Source organism: Seriola lalandi, unplaced genomic scaffold, assembly GCF_002814215.2.
Source record: "Seriola lalandi dorsalis isolate HSWRI2012SDOR001 ecotype SW California unplaced genomic scaffold, Sedor1 jcf7180002055008, whole genome shotgun sequence".
Lineage (NCBI taxonomy): Eukaryota > Metazoa > Chordata > Actinopteri > Carangiformes > Carangidae > Seriola > Seriola lalandi.
The window spans coordinates 4,443,480-4,464,640 of NW_019525551.1; the positions used below are offsets into that span (position 1 = coordinate 4,443,480).

Sequence of the window (21,161 nt, forward strand, 5' to 3'; positions counted from 1 at the left end):
GAATTATTTGACTTGAATAAATATGTGTAAGGCACATTCCTGACACATTTCTTTATAACATGAACACCATAGTTCAGCTTTGTACCTCACAAATATCGAGATGGAGGATAAAATGATGGTCCAACTGATAAGTTGTAAAGTCTTGTCTCATAACATTGTAAACCAATGTGTAGTGCTTTGTTTCTGATGAGCCTTTGAACTCATTGTCTCATTCACGGGGCCAATCGTTCTCCACCAAAGCAGCCCCTTTTGTGTTTTCTTCTACACACACACACACACACACACACATACATACATACATACATAAATGCTGGCAAATGTAAACTGAAGGATGTTATATGATGGATAGACAGACTTACTTTTGGGCTTCAGCATTACAGCATCATTCTGTGCCTTAGATCAAATGAATGTCAAACCATCAGTCTTTTTCTTTTTCATGAGAGCAATTGCTGAATTGGATTGGTATTTGATTAGGGCTGAGAGGTTTATATCAATATAGTTTGTTGCGTTACACAAGCCATTTCTTCTGTAAAGCAGTGCCAGTGTTTGCATCCCTTCTCTCCCCTTTCTCGCTCAACCCCACCCCGCCACCACTCTCCCTCTGCATCTGAGCGCAAAAAAGTTCTCCTACAACAGCTCAAGTCACATAACACACCTGCTGCTGTGAGAGAGCAGGGATGATAATTATGCACTGTAAAAGTCCCAAAACGTGAGCAGAACAGGAACAGGAGGGCAAACTCACTGAGCCACAGTGGTAAAGATATCACATGGCGCATACGTGTACACAGCAAGCACAAATACAGAGCAGAAAGGGGCAGTTGTTACCGGCCGTTACACTGTGGCAGTCCAAACACCTCGTACATATAAGTAAGAAGAGAGGCTGAGCATATGACAGCTTGCAGTTGGAGGTTACAAAAGTTTTATTTGTTTCCATATGTTGTCAGATATGAAATGAACACTGTAAGCAAATTATTTTAACAGCATTTGTATAGGAATAACTCTGTCCCAAGCTTTTTTTTTTTTTATCACTAAGTGATTTCCACTGTATTTAGAGATGATTTGGATTTTGTTGAAATTAACAGGATAGGCCTGTTATTTTTATTTAATTTTTTTTTTTTACATTTTTATTGTTTACACAGCTGTATGTTTTTACAGTAATTGTACTCTATTTTGAACAGTCTGTTATTATTGAAAACAACTGAAGGAACATTCTCAGAGATACGCCTATTTTTATTTAATATAGGCTACTCATTTAATATAATTATTAATTTACACGTTTTGCAGCTATATATTTTCAAACAGGGAAGGAAACCATGTCTTTGCATTTTTTGATCAGTCTGTATAAATAAGACATTGTGACATTTCACATGTGGCTTTCACTTAAAACTGAACACTTAGCCCACTTTGGAGAAAAAAAAATAGATATATTTTTAGATAGAGATAGATATTGTGTATTCAGCCTAAAAATAAAGAGATGACTTATGGTCCATATCGTCCAGCCCTAAAAGAGAAATCTGTCTCATCATCCCTCATCACATGGACTGTGGCAGGCATAAGTGTCCAGATGCCAAACTGCCACATAAACAGTGGCTGCTCTGTGCAGAGAAACCTTGACTGTCGTGCACCAAAGATGTGATGTTGAATTGTTTTTGGGAATTGTATTTTAGATGTGTTATAGTTATTCTCACTACCACTTGACCTCTTATTGCCAAGTGTATGCATCCTGTGGTACCCACCTGGTATACATTTGGCAGTCAGATATACTCACACAGCGTCTTATAAGTGAATGCCCCCAAGATGACATACAATGTTCGGATACTGAGACTGATGTTATGAGGGTAGCATGTCAGAAAATCAGTGGGGTTGAGATTTTGTTCCAAAACAAACCAGAAAGTGACTTTGAAGGCCAGAAATCTCAGCACATTGTCAAACCACAGATGTAAATTATCTGATATTCTGACCATTTTGTGACAGGCTTTGATATATCACTTTAAAGCACTGTCAATATTGCCAAAAATAGTGGCATTTTTGTGAAATTCATGAAACACGGTGGAGCATTTCAACACAGACATAAACACAGACATAGTTATGTTTTCAGTAGTTTACACTGTACCTGCAATTTCATATCTTTTGACTTAATCATACACCAGATGTTCAGATAGCATTCACAAAATAAATTTCACAAATTAGTACTAAATATGTCTTATCAAAGATTTTACTATTATTGTTTCTAACAAGTCTATGGGAATGTTCAATAGATTATTTTAAAGTGCTAGCATGCTGACATTTTCCAATTAGTACCAAAGTGCAGCATAGGCTGATTACATGTCAATAGTTATGCAGTATTACATCATAATCCCAAGTATTGGACAAAATGATGATGGTGCTAGATGAGAGATTTTCAAACTTTTTGGTGAAATGGATAGGTGCATGTCATTGTTCTAGAAACAACTGGAAATAAGTAATCTCTGCCCCCTGTGTTGGTCGATTTATCAACATGACACACAGTTTATGGGGGCAATCTCATTATCTCCGATATCATCCATCCATCTATACATTTTCAGCATCTGGGGTCTGTTGACGGTGGCAGCAGGTCAAGCAAGGTAGTCCAGACTTCTGTCTCCCCAGCAACATTTTCTCCACCTCCTGCTTGGAGATCATATGGTGTTCCCAGGCCAGATGAGATGTATTATCAACTCATATCAAAACAGATTCTCCTCATAACTCCAGAACTCTCCTGGGAATAATCACGTTTTCTGCAGTATCAAAGTAATCCATTAGTTTTATTTATTAATGATTATTTGTATAGGGACAAGTATATATAGTATACTTACATTATTTATAGCCTAAGCTGGTTTGCAATGCCCCTCCGTAGAGGGCCTTAATAAGACATAAAACTCAACAATGCCTACGGAATAGCACAAAACACAAAACTAAACAATATACATAAAGAGCAGCCTTTGAAAACCCCTGCACTGAGATGAAAGGTCAGGGAATTAAGTTGATCCTTGGGGACCAGGGGCCAGATGCATAAAACTCTCTAGATTCATGATTTAACCTATGTGTACACACGTAACCAGAAAAATGCATACACATTCTTTTCGTCAGAATTATAAAGCCGTGGTTCCGCTTTATAAATCTCACTCATTGAGAGATTTGCCACATATGTATATATAGTAAATATTAATATAGTATCGAAACAGTTTACTGAATGACTCACAATAAATAATGAGGGAAGGAAAGGAATGAGGGAAACATTGAGCACACAAACACAATTATTTATGTTTATGAATTGTAATTGAATGTGGGGACTGTGAATGTCCATGCAATAGTTTGTAAGATATTTCAGTGTGAACCAAAGTAGTGGACCAACTAACATGACTGACATTAAAATCCATGGAGCTGCTGCTAGTATGGCATAAAAATAAACCCAGAGGTATCATTTGTATTGTGAGTATTTTTCTCAGTTGTTTTTTTAGGTTCTTTTTGCTTTTTCTATATTCCTGCCTGCCCTAGCATTGACTAATGATTATATTCATCATAAGTAAATCTTATCTTAGCAATGAAAATAGTCTTTCAATTAATTTTCCTATTCGATTATTGGTTTGGTTTATAATTTCAGCAAAATCACAATTTCTTTTCTTTTCCAACCAAAAGTCCAAAACCCAAAGATACTCAGTTTAACAGCATAGAAGATTAAGAAAACTAGAAAAAAACAGAAATATTCTCATTTGAAAAGTTGGAACAAGTCAGTATTTGTTACTTTTGCTTAAAACTCTTAACTTAGATTAGACTTTAACTATAAATTGTTTAATGAAATTGTCACAGATTAATTTTCTGTTGATTAATCAACTGTTATTGTTTAGTTGTAACTAGTTTTCATTTATTACAACAACGTGATGTATTTATTAATACATCAATAGACAGATTTCACAACCGTGTGACACATGAAGTCATATTTGCATGATGGAGAGAAGTTACTTTGTCAGTTCCTTTAACAGAAGATAAGATAGAGATATCAGCATGCTAAGTCTGCTTTTTGACCTGCAACTGGCACATATTTGTGTTTTATAGCTGACGTGTCTGGTGATATTGGTTTCTCACTTGTCTTTCATTGTTGCGTTGAAAGTGAAAATACGTCAGGGATCGATTTGGAGAGTCTTGAAATTCCAGTGGGTGGGGTGCAGGATGGAAAATATGTTTTGAAAGCCAGAAATCTCTGCACCTGGCAGATTAGTCATTGATTGATCAACAACATTGTCAACCACCCACAGATATATTGTCCATTTTGTACTATTGGCCAATAAATACCTTACTTTCTGTCCTTTAAATATTTATAGAAACCTCCCGCTAGAATCTGTTCTCAGTGCGGATGTGGTGCTTTTACTTGATTTTAAACACCTCTCTGTGAGTCACACTAACAAACAATGACATGCAATGGATGCTTATGTAACAATTTTGGCTTTAAAAGTACAACCATGTGAAAATTGCCTGACATTTTCTTCAAGAAAATTCAAGTGTATTTGTTGTCTTCCAGCAATGCACTGCTTCACATTAACAGTAACACAGCTTGTTAATTGCCCCGTACATTTAGCTGGTTTCCTGTTTTCTCTGATAGCACAAACATTTTCCTGCTGGTGTGGGGAGTTGAACTGGCAACCTTCCTGGCACACAACTGCTTTTCTATTCTAAATGATTTGTGATCAGGTTTAGGGCTTTTGATATCTTGTTACGGCTACATTTCTCACTGTGTATACGTGGGTATATGTGCATCTTAGAGTAATACATTCCTTGTCCTCGGCCAATAAATCCAAGTATATTCACATACACTCATACCCGGTGTAACTTCTAGGAGTTGTTGGTCACTGTCTACAGTTGTTTATTCTTTCTATTTTTGTACTAAGGCAACAAGCAGAGCTAACGTAGATCACATTTCCAAGATGTTTTGGAGCTTCATTTCACATTGTCTCCTCCAATTCCAGCAGATGGATGTCCCACAAGTGGCCCATAAATGTGTTTCGAAAATAGCATGTTTAATATAGTTATCCCTGTGAAGTTAACAGTGTAATTGCAAATGATGTTTCCTGTTCCATCACATTCTGCTGCCATGAGTCATCTGCTGTCACGGAGGCATTGCATACTGAAAGGCCATGGTCCTCACCCAATGCTGCGTTGATAGTGCAACAAAAAAATAAATGTAGAAAGTATCTCTGGCCATCAATCACCCCCTTCTCTACACTGAGTGATTAAGACCCTTTGAAATGTGACCCTGGCACTCTTGTGAGCTCAATGATTGTATAACACTTCATTAGAATTGGGGATTTTATCTCCAGTGTTGGAGCCAAAGGATTACTGTCACATTGTCCTCATTAGGACTTTATAGTTTAAGGCATGTTTCATCACTTTCAAATGAAGTGGAGAGATGGATTGGGTAACTCTGGGAATTTAGTTTACTGTTTTTTGTTGTTTTTTTTTTTTTTGCTGCGCACTTTCTAATAGCACCTCACCTCTCTTGTTTTGGTGGTTTTGAGGATTTCTTAAGAGCTTTTCAGACACTTTCTCATTGGTTTAGAACATTGCTGGCTTCATCTGTCTGTGTTAAAGTGATGGCCTTTTGTCATTCATTTGACATCTTTGTTGACTATGTGAATGTTCCTCACATCTTTGTGCAGACATGACAGGGCATTTACGTAAAGAGCCTCAAAGGATATTTGGTTCCTAGTAGATGAGAAGTAGTGTTGTTGGTCATTTCTAAAGTGATGTGCGTGTGCTCTGTCCTCTCACAGGCTGCATTAGTGGTGGATTTTAAAACTTAATTTTCAATTGAAAGCTTCATTAATGACCACTAGGGCTGAGCGATTAATCGCATTTGCGATAATATCACACTTTGACCTGTTGTACAATGGCAGAACCTGCCTTGCTACCGTTGCTACGTCACAGGGCAACACTACTAACCTGTATCAGCACTTAAAAAAACACCTCAAAGCCATGTACCACAGTTGCATGGCTAAAATGCCGACCACCAGTGTGTCAGGTAAGCCAAATACCACCCGACCAGGATCACTGACCGAAATGTTTGAAAGCATAATTCCATATGAACGTAATTCAAAACGGCACAGGGAAATTATTCAGGCAATAACAGAGTTCATAGAGAAAGGTATGATGCCTCTCAGCACGGTGACCAAGCCTGGGTTTACGGCTTTAAATACACTGGATAAGCGGTACAGCGTACCCTCCCGCACATATCATGGCCAGGTTGCCTTACCGGAGGTATATAAAAAATACAAGCTGAGACTCACAGCGGAGCTGAAAACAGCTGAGTGTTTCCCTACTACAACTGACATGTGGTCAAGCCGTACAGCGGAGAGTCTTATGGTGCATTTCATTAAAGACTTCAACCTCAAAGCTTGCTGCCTTCAAACTGCCTACTTCCCAGACAACCACACGGGAAAACATTGCAGCCGGCCTGAGAGAGTTGCTTGCCAGCTGGGATCTCCATGAAGAGAACCACTTCTGCATCATGATGGACAATTTTACATGCTTACAAGGCTGTAAGATAAACAAATCAGTCAATATCCTGCTGTGATTGAAATAGTTAAATAAAAATAATATCTTTCATATCACTTCATGCATCATCTAATCATGACATATAGGCCTGGCCTCCAGGAAAGAACAGTTTGTTTAATCGATCTAATATTGTGTTAGTCATAACATAGAATTATTTATTGCTTGTGTTTGTTTGAATAATACAGAAGAAAAAGGACTTTAAAAAATATTTGCATTTTAAATCGCAATATTGGTAATAAATAAATAAATTGCAATTACATTATTTTCCCAAATCGTTCAGCCCTGACCACTGCAAGCACAAGAGATACACACCTGCTTCTCACAGTAAATACTCATCAATTGATGATTCTCATCTCATCAAGGTCATCTTTTATTCTTTCTTGATAGCGATTGGCTGGTTATTTTATATAATTTTTTTTTTTTGAGTTGTGTACTCACATTTTCCCGAAAGTTTCCAACAATTCTCAAACCTAGAGAAATATGATTTTAGATCACAGTAACTGTACGTGTCATTTGGTCGTCTGCCAATGACATCATATCCCCTTTGCGTATGCATCAGTGTTGTGGTTGCCTGCCAGAAGTTCAAAATTGACATTTTATCCAGGTTTAACATTTTGAAAATACACTTTTTAGATCTTGGTAGTCTTCAACTATGTATATTAACTGGGTGAAGGATTTTAGCCATCGGACATTTGGATCTTAAGTTATCAGAGAAAAAGCCAAGCAAATGTTAGACAGCTCAGCTGCAAGCCCCTCCAAGACATCCTATGCCCACCGAATAGTATCGGTGAATCACTGTTTTTAATGTGAAACCACTTTATTCTGTGTTTCTACCGGTTCTGATCCCTGCTCAATTTGTTATGGAGCGTACACCCCTGTGGATAATTCAGCTGCCGGTAAAAACCCCCTGAATGTCTGTTTCGATAGTTTCACTGATAACTAATGAACCAAAGGTTAGCGGCAGTCTCGTCTCCTAGCTCCTCCCTGACGTCCTGCATCCGCTGTACAGCGTTGGCGAAACAGTGACTTGTAGAGAGAAACTGCTTTAGTTAGTGTTTTTACTCGTTATAATCACCTGGTCTGTTTATTTTGAAGAGGAGGAGACCTCTGTGCACAATTCAGCTCCCGCCAAAAACCTCCTGAACGACTTAAGACTGAAGGAATCCTGAGAAGGCTGATGGCAGTGATGGTGAACACAACAACTCTCATGATCCCACTTTACTTCATGACATCACCAAACGCCATATTTTTGTTATTGTTTCGATTGACAGACCCCCTAGCGGCAGAAGTTACATACTGTGTGTTTAATCTAATTATTTTCGTGATGAATCATTTGGCCTATAAAACATCAGAAAACAGTGTAAAATTCCCAACACAGTATCTTCAGCTTCAACTTCTTCAGATGTCTTGTTTTGTCCAACCAATTCTCCAAAACCCAAAAATCTACAATAATGTTAGACCTAGAAAAGCAGTGAATCCTCACATTTGAAAACACTTTTTTTGCAAACAATTAATTTATTATCAAAATAAATGCAGATAAATTTATCAATTAGTCAATTGATAGAACATTTGTTTATTTGTAAGTATTGCAGCTACAGCCTGAAAGTACATGAGCATTCAATGAAAAGACTAAATCTAATTTAGTCACTAATTGCTCTCAAACTGCATATTCATTCATTCATTCATTCATTCATTCATTCATCCCTGCAGTTGGGATGAATAAAAATCCCAAATATATAAAGGGTTTGCTACTATTGTGGTTTTCCATGTTTGCACATGACAAAAATCTTTAAATGGTATTAGTGGTTTATTAAGCAGATTTTATTTCTTCCCGACGAGATGATACAAGATGAGAATACAGTAAAAAAAATTACAGTGCTCCTAAAGACGAGCAAGATGTAATATTTCAATTCCTCTTTGTCCATATTTATTGTTTGTTAATTTGACAGCATTCAGTTCACAAATGCGCCAGACTTGTTGTTATCATGACTTCTATGTAAAAGTGACTTGTTCGATTATTCAGACGTGTGACAGCACATTTACGTGCATGTCTGAAAAGAGTTTTACATTGTCAGTGACTGTCTCCCTTTAGCAAAAGTTGCACTCAAATTTTCTAAAACATTATGACAGGAATTTCTGGGAAGTCACATTGACTCAAAAGGATGTTGAACATAAACTGTAGTAATTTGACAAAGTCAGTAAGGGATGTAGTATGGAGGCGGAGGAACAGCAAAAATCTTCACCACAGGAGGATCAAGACAGTTAAGATTAGGTGCCATTGCCTCTGAGTCATTGTCTTTTTTGACTAGAGAAGAAAGCGGTTTATGTTGCTCTGTGGTCATAAATAGCAGCTGCAATTTAACCTTGATGACACACTTATCGTGCAGAAAGAGAATGGTGCGTGTTTAGGGAAGGGATGATGACACAGGAGCGTGCAGGTAATTCTACCCTTGGCATAGCCTCATCAACCACTTGGCCTTTCACCTGGTAAAGAAGAGCTCTGCTGACTCGTTGACTTGCTTCCTTTAAGCCTGCTGTGCTTGGGTATTTTTAGCATGATTTCATATACTGTGTGCAATTAAATAGGATGCTGGTAAACAATGCTCTGGTAAGAGGCCAGCTCCAAACTTGGCTCAGTCATAAGTCAGACGGTTTCAACTGAAAAATGAATAACTTCATGCTCTGGCAGGAGTGCAGCACAGTCCATGGGGGTTGCAGAGTTTTTTTTTTTTTTCCAAAGAAACACTTGTGTTTTATATTTGCGCCTTGCCACACATTCTTTTGTGTTCATGGGGGAGGAAAAGGATGAGACATTGACTTTTGAAGTCTTTCTGTCTTGTCACGTAAAGCATTCCTCACAGATAGAGTAGGACCACGTAGACAACCAGTCACCTCACAACGTCCTTGTTAAAGTTCAAGTTGAATTTTTTTTAAATTCTCTGTTGGTGCACGTGTGCGTTTCTGTGCAGCTGTGTGTACACCCGTAGCACATTAAGATGTAGGTATAAGTTGTGTGTCTAGCTGTATTTATGTGTTTTGCGGTGTGCATATGTGCTTGTGCAGCATTCATACTTTTGAGCGTGGGCATTCAGGTCTGTAGTGACTGTGAATGCATGCATTTAGATGCCTCTGCATGTGTGCACCCAGGTGTGAATACTATGCATGCATGTAAGTGCGTGTATTTGTGTGCATGCTTTTCACATATGAGGTAGGTAATTGTGTGTGCATATATTTTTACATGTATTCACAGTAACCTCTAACTTATAAGGGTAAAAATACAAATGGGAGGTCAGAGTGGCACACGGCTCACCTTTAGCTTGGCTGTTTGCGTTGTCAGAAGATATTTATATCTGGAATGAACAATTGAGAAAGATGGGTTTGATTTCCCCGCTGTGGCCTCGGGCTCGGCCTTCCTGTGGGTGCAGAGTCAACCTCAGTCAGATGCACTGATTGGAGCCAGATCCTTTGTCCCAAATTCCGTCTCCTTGCACCCTTGAACCTCACGAAATCTCTAAACTAAAACCTTCAGTCATTGGTGTAAGTCCCACATTACACAAATCCAACTCTAATGTGATTTTGTGAAATGTCAGGAGGGTGATTTGCAGAGAACGTGCTGGTGGACAAGAGAGATGACATGCAGGTGAAATAAGGTTGAAGGTGAAATTCCACCAGCGAGGCAAAGCCACTCTTTACAGTAATAGACACTGTAGTTGGTGTGAAGTGGAATGCTGCTGTTAATTCCTCACTCTCTGGACCCACTTTTGGTGTTTTTCATTTTTATGAGGTGGAGGAGGACATCTGTTTGCGTCGTTGACCCTTACAGGAATTCTTCGGGGACCTTTTAATCTTCCGTAGAGATGTATAATGTGAAAATGCAGGGATGTGCTATTTTTGTCTACTCTCTCGCCAGATGCTTCACTGAACTCTTAATACGACTGTATCATACCCCTGGGGTCCATGATTTGTCATATGCGATACTGTGAAGGAAGGTAAATGTTCTGCAGGCGTTTTATTTTACTGTCCCACAAGTACCCCTCTGCTCCGTAAACCTCCACAGGCCCCCGGGCTCCCGAGAACCTTATTCGCTGTAACTACCCTGAATTCCTAAAACTTTCGAACCCTATATATTTTGAATTCCTCAGACGCCTTTAGACACTTTGTATCACAGATGCTCTGGTACTTGAGGGGCCAGTGAGACCCCTTAACCCCGCCTTATCCTTATTTTCCAACTTAAGACCCCCCCACCACCACCAAACTGCTGCTCACATACATACACACATACACACACACACACACACACACACACACACACACACACACACACACACACAAAAACACACACACCCCCAGCGATGGATTCCAGATCGGGAATTTAATGCATTTCTGTTTCGCATCACCTCCCAGGAATGCGGCACGCGTGCCACAAGCCTCATAACTTCAGGCTGATGAGTGTGAGGATGTTTAAAAGAGAGAAGGATGATGGGATACAGACGCTGCTGGGGGTTATGGGGGGCGGTGGGGGGAGCTAAGAGGGATGGGAGGCAGGGGGGTTGACAGAGCGCATCCGGCGCGGCACTTGGCGTTAATGACAGGCCATCTTGTTGCATAAAGCAATGTTAGTGCAGCTGCGGTATGTGCTGAGCGCATCTGGACCACAGATTTTTGGGAACGTATTCTGTGTGTGTTTGTTTGGTCTGTCCCGTCTCACTCAAATTAACGACTGTTGCACGATACGGAGGGAGCATGGAGTGAATTAACTTAGTTGGGGATCTTTTGAGGGGGCTCTGTTCTAAAAGTGGAGACTTTACAAGCTGGTCTGTTTTGCATAATGTTCAGATACTGTTTTTCTGTTCTCATTTACGCATATTTAATTTTGTCTGGATTAGTTGCTCATTGTCAGGTTGCTTGAAGGGGAGGAAAAGTTCCTGACCTGCAGATTGACCACAGTCAGTTTTCCAGTTCATTTTTAGTCTGATTTAAACTGGAGCACCATCATCAAATTAACATATTTGAGATGCAGCTTTATTTGTTTCCTGTGATTTACAGTCTTAAGATACCCTATGCAATATTCAGTACACACTTGTGTACTGAACAGTAAGAAAACTAGTCCAAATTTTATTTTACTCTTGACCATGGTCAGCTGTTGTAGTTCTGGACTGTATGTTTGAAAACAACATCATGATTTTCAGAAATTGATGTACATGATGATATCAATCAGGACAACATTTAAAACAAAAAATCTCATAGTATCACAAGGGCTGGGAATCCAACTGCAATTTTTTGGTCCTGATCAAAATGTGTCTGTAGTATCAGAGAGCAAACAGATTTACAATTTTATTTACTACACACACTACTACTAACTAAAGCTTTCAGAGCCAGGTTTATTCAAGTTAAATGATATAAAACAAAGAAAAACAGCAAATTCACACATTTGAGAAGCTGGAAACAAGTGTTTGCCATTTTAACTTGATGAATGATTAAAGTATCAGGTGCATCAGATCAATTATGAGACTGTTTAGTAAAAGTGGGACTGCTTACATCTCGACAAATTTTTTACGTGAGAACATGTTAATATTTCTCTTAAGGCATGAACAAAGTATTGTTTCAGTATTACCAAAGAAAACTCTAAACTATTTTATCAGCAATAGTATCAGAAACTTTAAAACAATACACAGCCTTAATATTAAATCTTGTTTAATTATTAATAGTGTTCAATCCAGGATTTGTTTAACTATTAACACATTAACACTGTTGGTGTGGACGTATGTTTGGTGGGTAGTTTTCATTTACTTCCTCAGCCTTCCCCAGACCCCAAATTACTGCAAATCCCTGATTCACCAGATATTACAGAGAATGACAATTCAATTATTCATTATTACAATTAGAAGTATAAGAACAGCACATGATGATATTGTCTGTATCCTGCACAGCCAGACAGGAGACAGTGACTAGCTTTATTTTGGAAAATGGAAGGTCTAGACAGTGAAGTCATGGAAATGAAGTCACTGATTCACTATTCTGTCCCCAGATGATCCACAGTCAACACATTTACTACAGTTTGACAGTAAGTGTGGCTCCCCATGCCTCTGGTGCTCGTCTTTTGCCATAAGACATACTGTAGTTCTTTGACCTCTTTATGCAGTGATGTGGTGTTTGTGGCACTGCAGCGCCCTCTGGTGAAAATGTCGTTCAGGCCGTTTTATCAGATGGCTAATGATAATGATAGTGATAATTGAGGTTTTAATGAGATTGCAATGTGAAGCTGACCATTGAAAAAAGAAAAATCTTCTGTATTTATTGTATTCAGACCTGCAGTGCAGAGTGAGTCTAAGACAAAAAACAGAATATAGTAGGCCAGTTATTCAGATATGTTTTATTACATAGTTCAGTCTTCAGCTTTTTACATATATATAAAAACATAAAATAGAAATTACAATGTTCACTCATGACAGTATCAAAGGCACTGGAGGTTACAGTACAACAGCACAATACAAATGTTCGGCAGTTAGCATTCTTGTTTAGAGTGAGGCCTTGGCCAAATGCCCTATTTCTGACACAGTGTTTACAAGCAGGAAATGTTTAAGAGCCAGTTAGACAGAGAAATGCACTTTGATGTCAACAATAAACAATTTAGTGAAGAGAATTTTTTTTAAACAATTTATTAAACATCACTGACTTAACGTCTGACATGTCATTCTCAAGGATGCTGCCTTATGCAGCGTAACTTTAGTAAGAAAGAAACTAAAAACAAAAACAGATAACTGTTAAAATATTTACAAAAGCCCTTATATTCCATGTAGAAATTTTAGTAGCTCAAACTTTTTCAAAGATTTGACAGTAGGATCAGGCCCGGTCAAAAGTAGTGCATTTCATAGATACAAATTGACAGTCAGGACAAGGTGGAATAAAATAACAAAATGTAGTTGTGTGCACATTCTTTTCCACTCATGACTTTAGAGAGTTAGCTGCGTCTTAAAACTCAACAGACTTATATTGTTAACCATGGTTATCAACTATATCCACTCTTAATAGACTAAAGTACAAACAACTCATGATGTTGTATAAATAGACTGGTAGCTTCAGTGAGCTGGTTGTTAGTGGAAAATTGATAAACTAATGAAAAATGAAGAGGGCCGTGGCACTGTTAAAAGTTATTTTCCTGCTCTGTAGCCCAAAATTACTGTAATATACTGTATCTGTGATGGTTGTTAGGGTTAAACATCAATATCAACTACCCAAATGAACTTGTTTTAAATCCTGTACATCAAAGAGAACTTCCTACCCACTGGAAACTTGCTACCAATCCATACACTTGGTTACAAAAAACTTAACATCAAAGCTATTGTTCATTTACCATTTTTGTTCCCTCATGAAGTTAGTGAATTTAATCCTGATAATTTGAAAAAGTGAATGCTCTGTCATCGTAGACCACCATAGATTTAAAAGTATAGCAGTTCTGGGTCACCTCGGTAGCTCAGCCTTGATATGAGGTGGAAACTACCAGCTGAGTCCTTACCGCAGCAGCTTGGGTCCAAATCCGACCCAGGCTCTTTGCTACATGTCATCTGCCCTCTCATCCCCCCTTCCCTGTCTCTCTCACTGTCAATAAGAAAGTCTAAAAAAAATAAAAAATAAATCAGGATTCCAGTTCTATATGTGGTGGTTTCTAGTGGGCAACACTAATGATTCATAAAAGGGATAAAACATAATTGATTACTTAATCCTACCTTAATATGAAATGCCTTGCATTATCCTCGAAAATCTCACACTTGGATTCCACTGAAAATTCACCAGTTACCAGAGACCTCTTTCCAGTCACAACTTAGATTTGTTTTATTACAGATAATATATCCCAGCAGCCCTCTCCTGTCTTCTCTTCTCCTGTTTAAGGTTCAGGTCTTACAGCAGCTCTACTGGGCCTGGGTCGCCTGGTTTTTCATCTCTTGCCATTTCTTCTCCCTCAGACTCAGCTCTGCATCAGAAAAGGCTGCCGGGCCCCAGTTGGTGATCAGCTTCTGTCCCTTCGAACCTGGAGAAAAAATTCAAGAGATTATTCACCTTGGAGGTAGGCGTATTTCATTCAGTGTGGACTATGATCTTCATTTTAACCAGCCACTGAGAATTTTAGATTCTGAAAGAGTGGATTAACTTTCAAAATTTAACTTCGACTGAGCAGTTTGTTTGCCATTTAAAATAAGTGCTTCAATATTAAACTGTAGGTAATGATGGCAACAGTGAGCCTTGACTAAAGAGCTTGGTGCTAGGGTTGTTTGTGTAACCATCAACAACCGAAAAATATGATAAATAGCTTTTTAGTGAAAACCAAACAAATGTAGTTAAGATTGGCATGAACCTGGACATCTAAATTAACTATGGATCAGAAGGGCAAAGAAAGGACTTTTAAAATAATGTTACCTGCAGTTTTAATCAGTAAATTTAATCTTTTAATTGTTAAATTTCTCTCTCTCTCCCATTTTCCAAACTTAACAATAGAAATGACAGAAATTCTGAGGCTCAGGAGCAATATTTTGATGTTTAAAATAGAAAAGCAAGATCAAAATTAGTTGTATCTGTGAATTAAGGACTGATATTTTTAATTTGATTACATATGGCATTTGGTTGGCCATGGTATTATTTCCATCTGAAATGCACTATAATGTTTAGAAGTGTGACACATAGTAGTAACATTCAAAAATGTCACATTGTACAGGCCCGACCAGGAGTATGCTTCTACATCACTGCAAAAAAGTTGAGTTAAACCAATGGAGGTCAGCAAAACAAGATTTTTTGCTGCTGTTAAAACATCCTTTTTTCTTTCTTTTTTTTTTAAACTAGCTAATCATGGCCCTCCTTGTAACTAGACCATATATTGTTTTGGAGTTGTTTGTGGTTGATTTTAGATGAAATATCCACACTTAAGTTCAGTGAGTCTTGAGTGCTTTTATTCTATTCTGAGATTTTCATTTTTTTGGATACATGTCACAGATTCTATTTGATGAGAAATTAGTTTCCCCAATATGTTAATCTGCAGTTCTGTAGTTACTGTGATCCTTCTTAATTAGGCACGAACCTCTTGATCATAAAACCAGATTTAAACATACAAAAATGAACACTATTATGTGTTATGTTGACAAGTCATTAATTAATGCTTGAATTAACCTGAAGTAGCCTGCTTTGAGGGAGACTGCATAGGATGAAAGTATGAGTCTCATGCTTTTGACTAATGACCTAAATAAGCAGGAGGAAGGCACCATCACATTTATTCATGGTTGGAATGAGTTTGAGTATGTATAGTTTCTCTAGGGTTTTTTTTGGATTTCCCCCAGAGTTTCATACCAGTTGGACGTGCCTAGAAAATCTCCAATGCAAGGCACCCAGGAAAAATCCTGATCAGAGGCCAAACCACCTCAACTGGTTCCTTTTTGAGGAGCTTCCTCCGGATGTCTCAGCTCCTTGCCCAATCATCCTTTTCTGGATTAGGAAAATGCAGCTATTGTGTGGGTGCAGTTAATTGACCTTGTTAAACTGGCTGATCGTGGTGGTAAAGCTACTCCTGAATTTCTGTGGTGTATGTAACACATCTATCTAGGGCTGGGTGATATGGAATTTTTTATCCTGATAACAGTTTTGGCCATATCAGTCGACATCGATATTTATCATGATGCCACACTGTTTTTTTCTTTCAGGTTTAAGGGCTGATTTTGGCTCCTGAGTGAAAGTTGAAGAAACCAGACAGTCAACTGGTTTTAAACTGTTCTATTTAGTCAAAACATGACCAAACACTTGCCAAACAGCAGAACATTAAAAACTCTGAGGTACAGACATTCAGAATTTGATCAAATATACCTGATTAAAATCAAAATCTTATTCAGTCCTTTTTACTCAAAGTAAATAGAATTAAGTTCTGCAGTGTGATACATCACACATGAAACATGATCAGACTGCAAAATTAATAAAAAATAAATAGAAGATTTGCACAGGGTACAGGCCTGGCGCTCGTCGAGGGTCCTCTAAGACTCGTTTGGCCCTGTAATGGAACAGGTTTGTGGTGTTGCCTGTCTTTGATGGAACGTGTCTCCGACAGTGCGCACTGCACATTGCTCTGTTTTTTGTCAGACTGTAAACGGCCCAAACATCTCCAAACTACTAAAGTTGAGTGTCCTCTCTCGTCGACGATATCTTCGTTCTCCGAGCTGCGTTCTGCTTTTTCTGCAGTGTCGCTCATTTTGCCTTATTTGTTTACTCCTCTCCAACTTCCAGCCTGTCGTCCTCTGCGTGCGTCTGTAAATAATATCACGTGCTGGCCTGTATGTATACCTCTCACCGTGCATCCTAACTTGCACAGTACAGACCTCTATTCCTGCGACATGATTGGCCGGTCGTTATTCATTTGTGGGCATGCTATAAGCATGGAAATGAATTATATCGAACATTTATCTAACATTTTTTACATTTCTATCGAGGAAAATAATTTTGCGATAATTATCGCTATCGTTTTATCGCCCAGCCCTACATCTATCCATAGAAGAACCAGATTCAGGGAGTGTCTGTCTTAAAAACATCATCAACAACATTAATATTTTAGGTTCTTTGAGGATTATTTTTGCCATAAGAGACATTTTTGTTTCCAACCCACAGGAAAGGCAGACTCGACTGGACTGGAATACTGGACATGAATAGTCTCAAAAATTGGATTTCAAACAATCAAAATTTTAAGAATTACAAGTTTAACCAAATCTAATTCTAACCTTAATACTGAGTTCTAAACCCAGTGTGGCGTTACCTGGTTGAATGAGCCGTAACAAGCCCTCATGTTCAGCCACCTTGTGCTTCCAGGTCTTTGTGTTGTTGGTTGCATCTTCTAGCTTCTTAATCACGGTCTGGCTCACACACAGAAAGAGTCAAAATACACAGCTTAGTTATCAACTGCAAAAAAGGTATGTTTATTTTTTGTCCCTGAGAGCACTTAGGAAACCTTATGTAAGATACTATGTGGTACTTTTTGGTTCATTATATTAACTTCCCTGCATGGTTTGCCATCATGTATAAATTGCTGCCTCCCATCTAGCAGTCATATAATGACACCATGTGGCCAAGGAAGATACCACTTTCCTCCAAGATTAAGTCTTTTTCAGGAAATGTAGTCAGACTTACCAATTTAGATATAGAGTCATAAAATGCTTTACCTTAATCACTTAATCAGTATTTAAACAACAGCAGTAATGGGAAATATCTGTGGATACCTGTCATCATTAGAGCTGTATGGTATTCATAAGTAGTCAAATTACCATTACATATAAAAATATCTTAAATACAAACGCAAACATTTTCTTGTGTGTGTCCTGATGTGATAGAGCACAAACTCCTCCCAGCTCACTGCTGATGTTGTGAAACTCAACTGTTGAGTTCTCAAAACATCCACAGTGAGCTGCAGGAAATTTTGAGATTTGGTGGTGATAATCTGGGAGTGTACATTTAATTTACAATGGGCATTTCCTCATCATATATACACAATGAATGTTTGTTGAAATTAATGATAGATTAATGGATAGTGAAAATATTTATGTGCAGCTCCACTCCCAGTTCTTAGCACTCCTGTTCCACTCAGGAGTCTGCAGGGTTCTACATGAGCCATAACACGATTTGATTTACAAAACAATCAGTCACTCAGCTGACCTGGTACTGCTCAAGGGCCCCCTGCCTCTCTTGCTCCAGATGTTCCAGTTGTGTCATTGCAGCATGCAGGGCACTCTCTTTAGCCAGACGTTCCCTCTCCAGCTCCTGTTTCTCAGCCTCTGTCTCTGAGATGGCCCGCTGCTGCCGCAGATGGATCTGCTCCAGCTCCGCTCTCTTCATGGCCTCCTCCTCCAGTAACCTGCACAGACATCAACATGGCTGAGAGGAAAGTTCAATTCTTTACACATGTACTATTTACTAGAAGCCGGCTTCTCATTTCCAGTTACATGTTGAGGGATAAAATCATGTAAACTGAGCACCAAGTGTGTAAACATATTTTTCCTTTACTGACCAAGATTGACTTTTTTTCAATACTACTTTCTTAGCCACACATTAACTCAGTATTTGAAAAACATTCCCTTTGACACATTTAAAATTATATCAATGTCAGACCTAGTGCCAAAATGTCAATAAAATTAAGCAACTAATTTATGATAAACAGGTTGTTGTGACATGGCAGTGTGTCAGCAGGTGGTGCTGTACTGCTATTATTGATTGTGGTTTCAAGATTATGGCTCCAGTAAATGGAACTACAGATTGCACTAAATAAATGTAATTTATATAAAGATGCTTCTTCAAAAGAAAAGAGCATGACCCAAATTGTATGTGTGCTTGATTAATGAAGGGGAGTAAAGTAAATAAACATTGCATTTGTTTGGTTTGTTACTGCTTAAATCTTAAAAACAAACAAAAAGAAGCAGAATGGCAAAGTTGGCTCAGTTGATGTTATAACATGAATTACCTTCATATCTCTACTGCACATCATCTCTCATAGTCTCTGTGATTAGTGTCCATTGCCTCTTACTTTTGTAAGCACAGGGTCCTTTAAAGTCAGTCCAGTATGATTGTTTGACTATCAGAATGAAAAAAGTTGTGGAAGGTGGCTATGTCCATGGACTTCAAACCTGCCTTTAGCTCTAACCTCAAGTATGAAAATCACATTTCACACCATTTTAAGCTTTACATGAAACTTTATTTAATGTGGTAAAGGACTGGACGAGCCTTGTATGGTGGACTGTTTTCATGAAAGCATCCACCAAATGGCCTACGTTATCTAAAGGCTGTCTTCTTAACACAGTGGTTTGATTTAAGTACTGCAGGCTCACTACTTGTTAGTTAAACGTGAGGTGGAAAGTAAATGTCAGCAGAGAGGAAGGAAGGACAAGGGAGGAAATATGGTGGAGAGAGGGAAGTAGAAGTTGAATGTCTGGCTGCGTGTGTGTGTGTGTGACTCCATAAAAGAGAGGAGCAGACAGTTTACTAAGCTGTAAATAAAAGTAAAATAAATCATCTCACGTCTGAGGTGGAAAACAGACTAGCTGATAAGAGAACGCTGCAGAGTTAGATATTTATCTAACCTCACTTGAACCCATTACATCTTACATACATATATGTATATATATATATATATATATAACAGTATAATATCTTTGGTGGGAATTAGACGAGTCGTGGATATATTTACCATTGCATTATTTAAGAAGAGTAAGTATAACACTATATGTTAATAGCTCATTAACTGTCTTTCAACATGGAATTAGCTTTGTGGATAATTTAGCAACAGAATCTGCAAGCATGTGTTTTATAGAGGGGTGTCAGTGCTACACTGACAAGGGAGAAAATTTTCATTGATTTGCTAGAACTGTAAAAAAACATGAAATCAAGTTTGTCAACAAGCTGTCCTACGTCACTGTCTCACATTTACTGTTGAGTTCACAAGTGGACCTTAGTGTCCTACTGCAACAAAAGGTTTGATCTGTAAAATCACCAGATTGATTTACAGCAACAGTCGTTTTTTTTCCTGTAGTTGTTGAATATATTTGTGCAGTCATCAGACCTGTATGATGGCACCTCCTCCTTGCTGACTGACCTTGCCTGCAGCTTACGGACGGCCTCCTCATCCTGTCTGGCGCGCTTCTCGTCTTCCAGAGCGTCCTCCAGTTGACGGTACATGTCCTCCAGCTCGCGGACCCTCTGCAGGTACTGCTCCAGCTCGGTGGACTTCTGGGCCACCTGCTCCTCCATCTGCTGGCGTACCTGTTGAACAAGGAAACATGAAAGAATTCCTGAGCAGTTTTATGTAACAGGTGGTTGTACAGGAATACATCAGCTGTTCAAAGACTTACAAAGGCTCACCATTTAATTTCAGTCCTATGTTGTTTACATCCACTATCACAAGAGCATAGAGCACCAGAACGTTAAGGACACACATATAAAAAAGGGGAACTTGCCTGTGATGATCAGGTGATAAGCTTTATCAACAATTTTAATAATCAGTTCATCAGTTCGGTTATGCATCAAACACTGGTTAATTTAAACTTTTAATAGGGAGGATTGTTGCTTTTGTTTATTTTATTTCACTGGTTAATTTAATCTTTTTTACTGTTGGTTGGAAAAACAATCACTGAATGTTGACTTGTCCTCCGACAAATTTTAATGGGTATTTTTAATGTTTTCTGACATCGTATAGACCAAATAATTAGTAAATTAATCACTAATGAAAATAAGTGCTTGTCGCAGCTCTATGGTGACTGATTTAAGTTTGTGTTAAAAATGTAAGGTATTGAGGTGAGGTTATACAGTGTTTAACACTGTCAGAGTTGGATTTAGTGTCTGTATATGTGCATTGTATACATTTGTTGGAGCCTGGCTGCATTGTATTTCAATCATTTTAGTCATAATAGAAATAAACTCAAGCTGTCTCTCAATTCTTAATAAGTCAGTGATGGTCGATAATCATCTGCCGCACCACATCCACGCTGTGCACTGAGCATGTCGAGATGTTATCACCAGAGACAGTGAAGCACCGTATAGGTGCTTTTTAGGTGGTTGCCTCTACAAAACGTACCTTATAGTAA

The 21,161-nt window shown here is 38.4% G+C and overlaps 1 protein-coding gene and 1 long non-coding RNA gene across 6 annotated transcripts in view; one reads left to right on the plus strand and one right to left on the minus strand.

Moving 5' to 3' along the window:
- The window catches only part of LOC147817186 (uncharacterized), a 69,132-nt gene that overhangs the window by 39,694 nt on the left and 8,277 nt on the right, over positions 1 to 21,161 (plus strand). For all 5 annotated transcript variants that reach the window (XR_015436569.1, XR_015436567.1, XR_015436568.1 and 2 more), the window contains 2 exons: positions 14,532 to 14,632; positions 15,894 to 20,390. This is a non-coding gene — a long non-coding RNA (uncharacterized LOC147817186). The remainder of the gene's footprint in view (positions 1 to 14,531; positions 14,633 to 15,893; positions 20,391 to 21,161) is intronic.
- Positions 12,926 to 21,161, minus strand: part of swap70b (switching B cell complex subunit SWAP70b) — a 32,666-nt gene continuing 24,430 nt past the window's right edge. The window contains exons 10-13 of the mRNA XM_087171496.1: positions 20,174 to 20,340; positions 18,244 to 18,442; positions 17,351 to 17,447; positions 12,926 to 14,596 (exon numbers count right to left, since the gene is read on the minus strand). Coding sequence (XP_087027622.1) covers positions 14,478 to 14,596; positions 17,351 to 17,447; positions 18,244 to 18,442; positions 20,174 to 20,340 — 582 coding nt within the window. The 3' untranslated portion in view covers positions 12,926 to 14,477. The remainder of the gene's footprint in view (positions 14,597 to 17,350; positions 17,448 to 18,243; positions 18,443 to 20,173; positions 20,341 to 21,161) is intronic.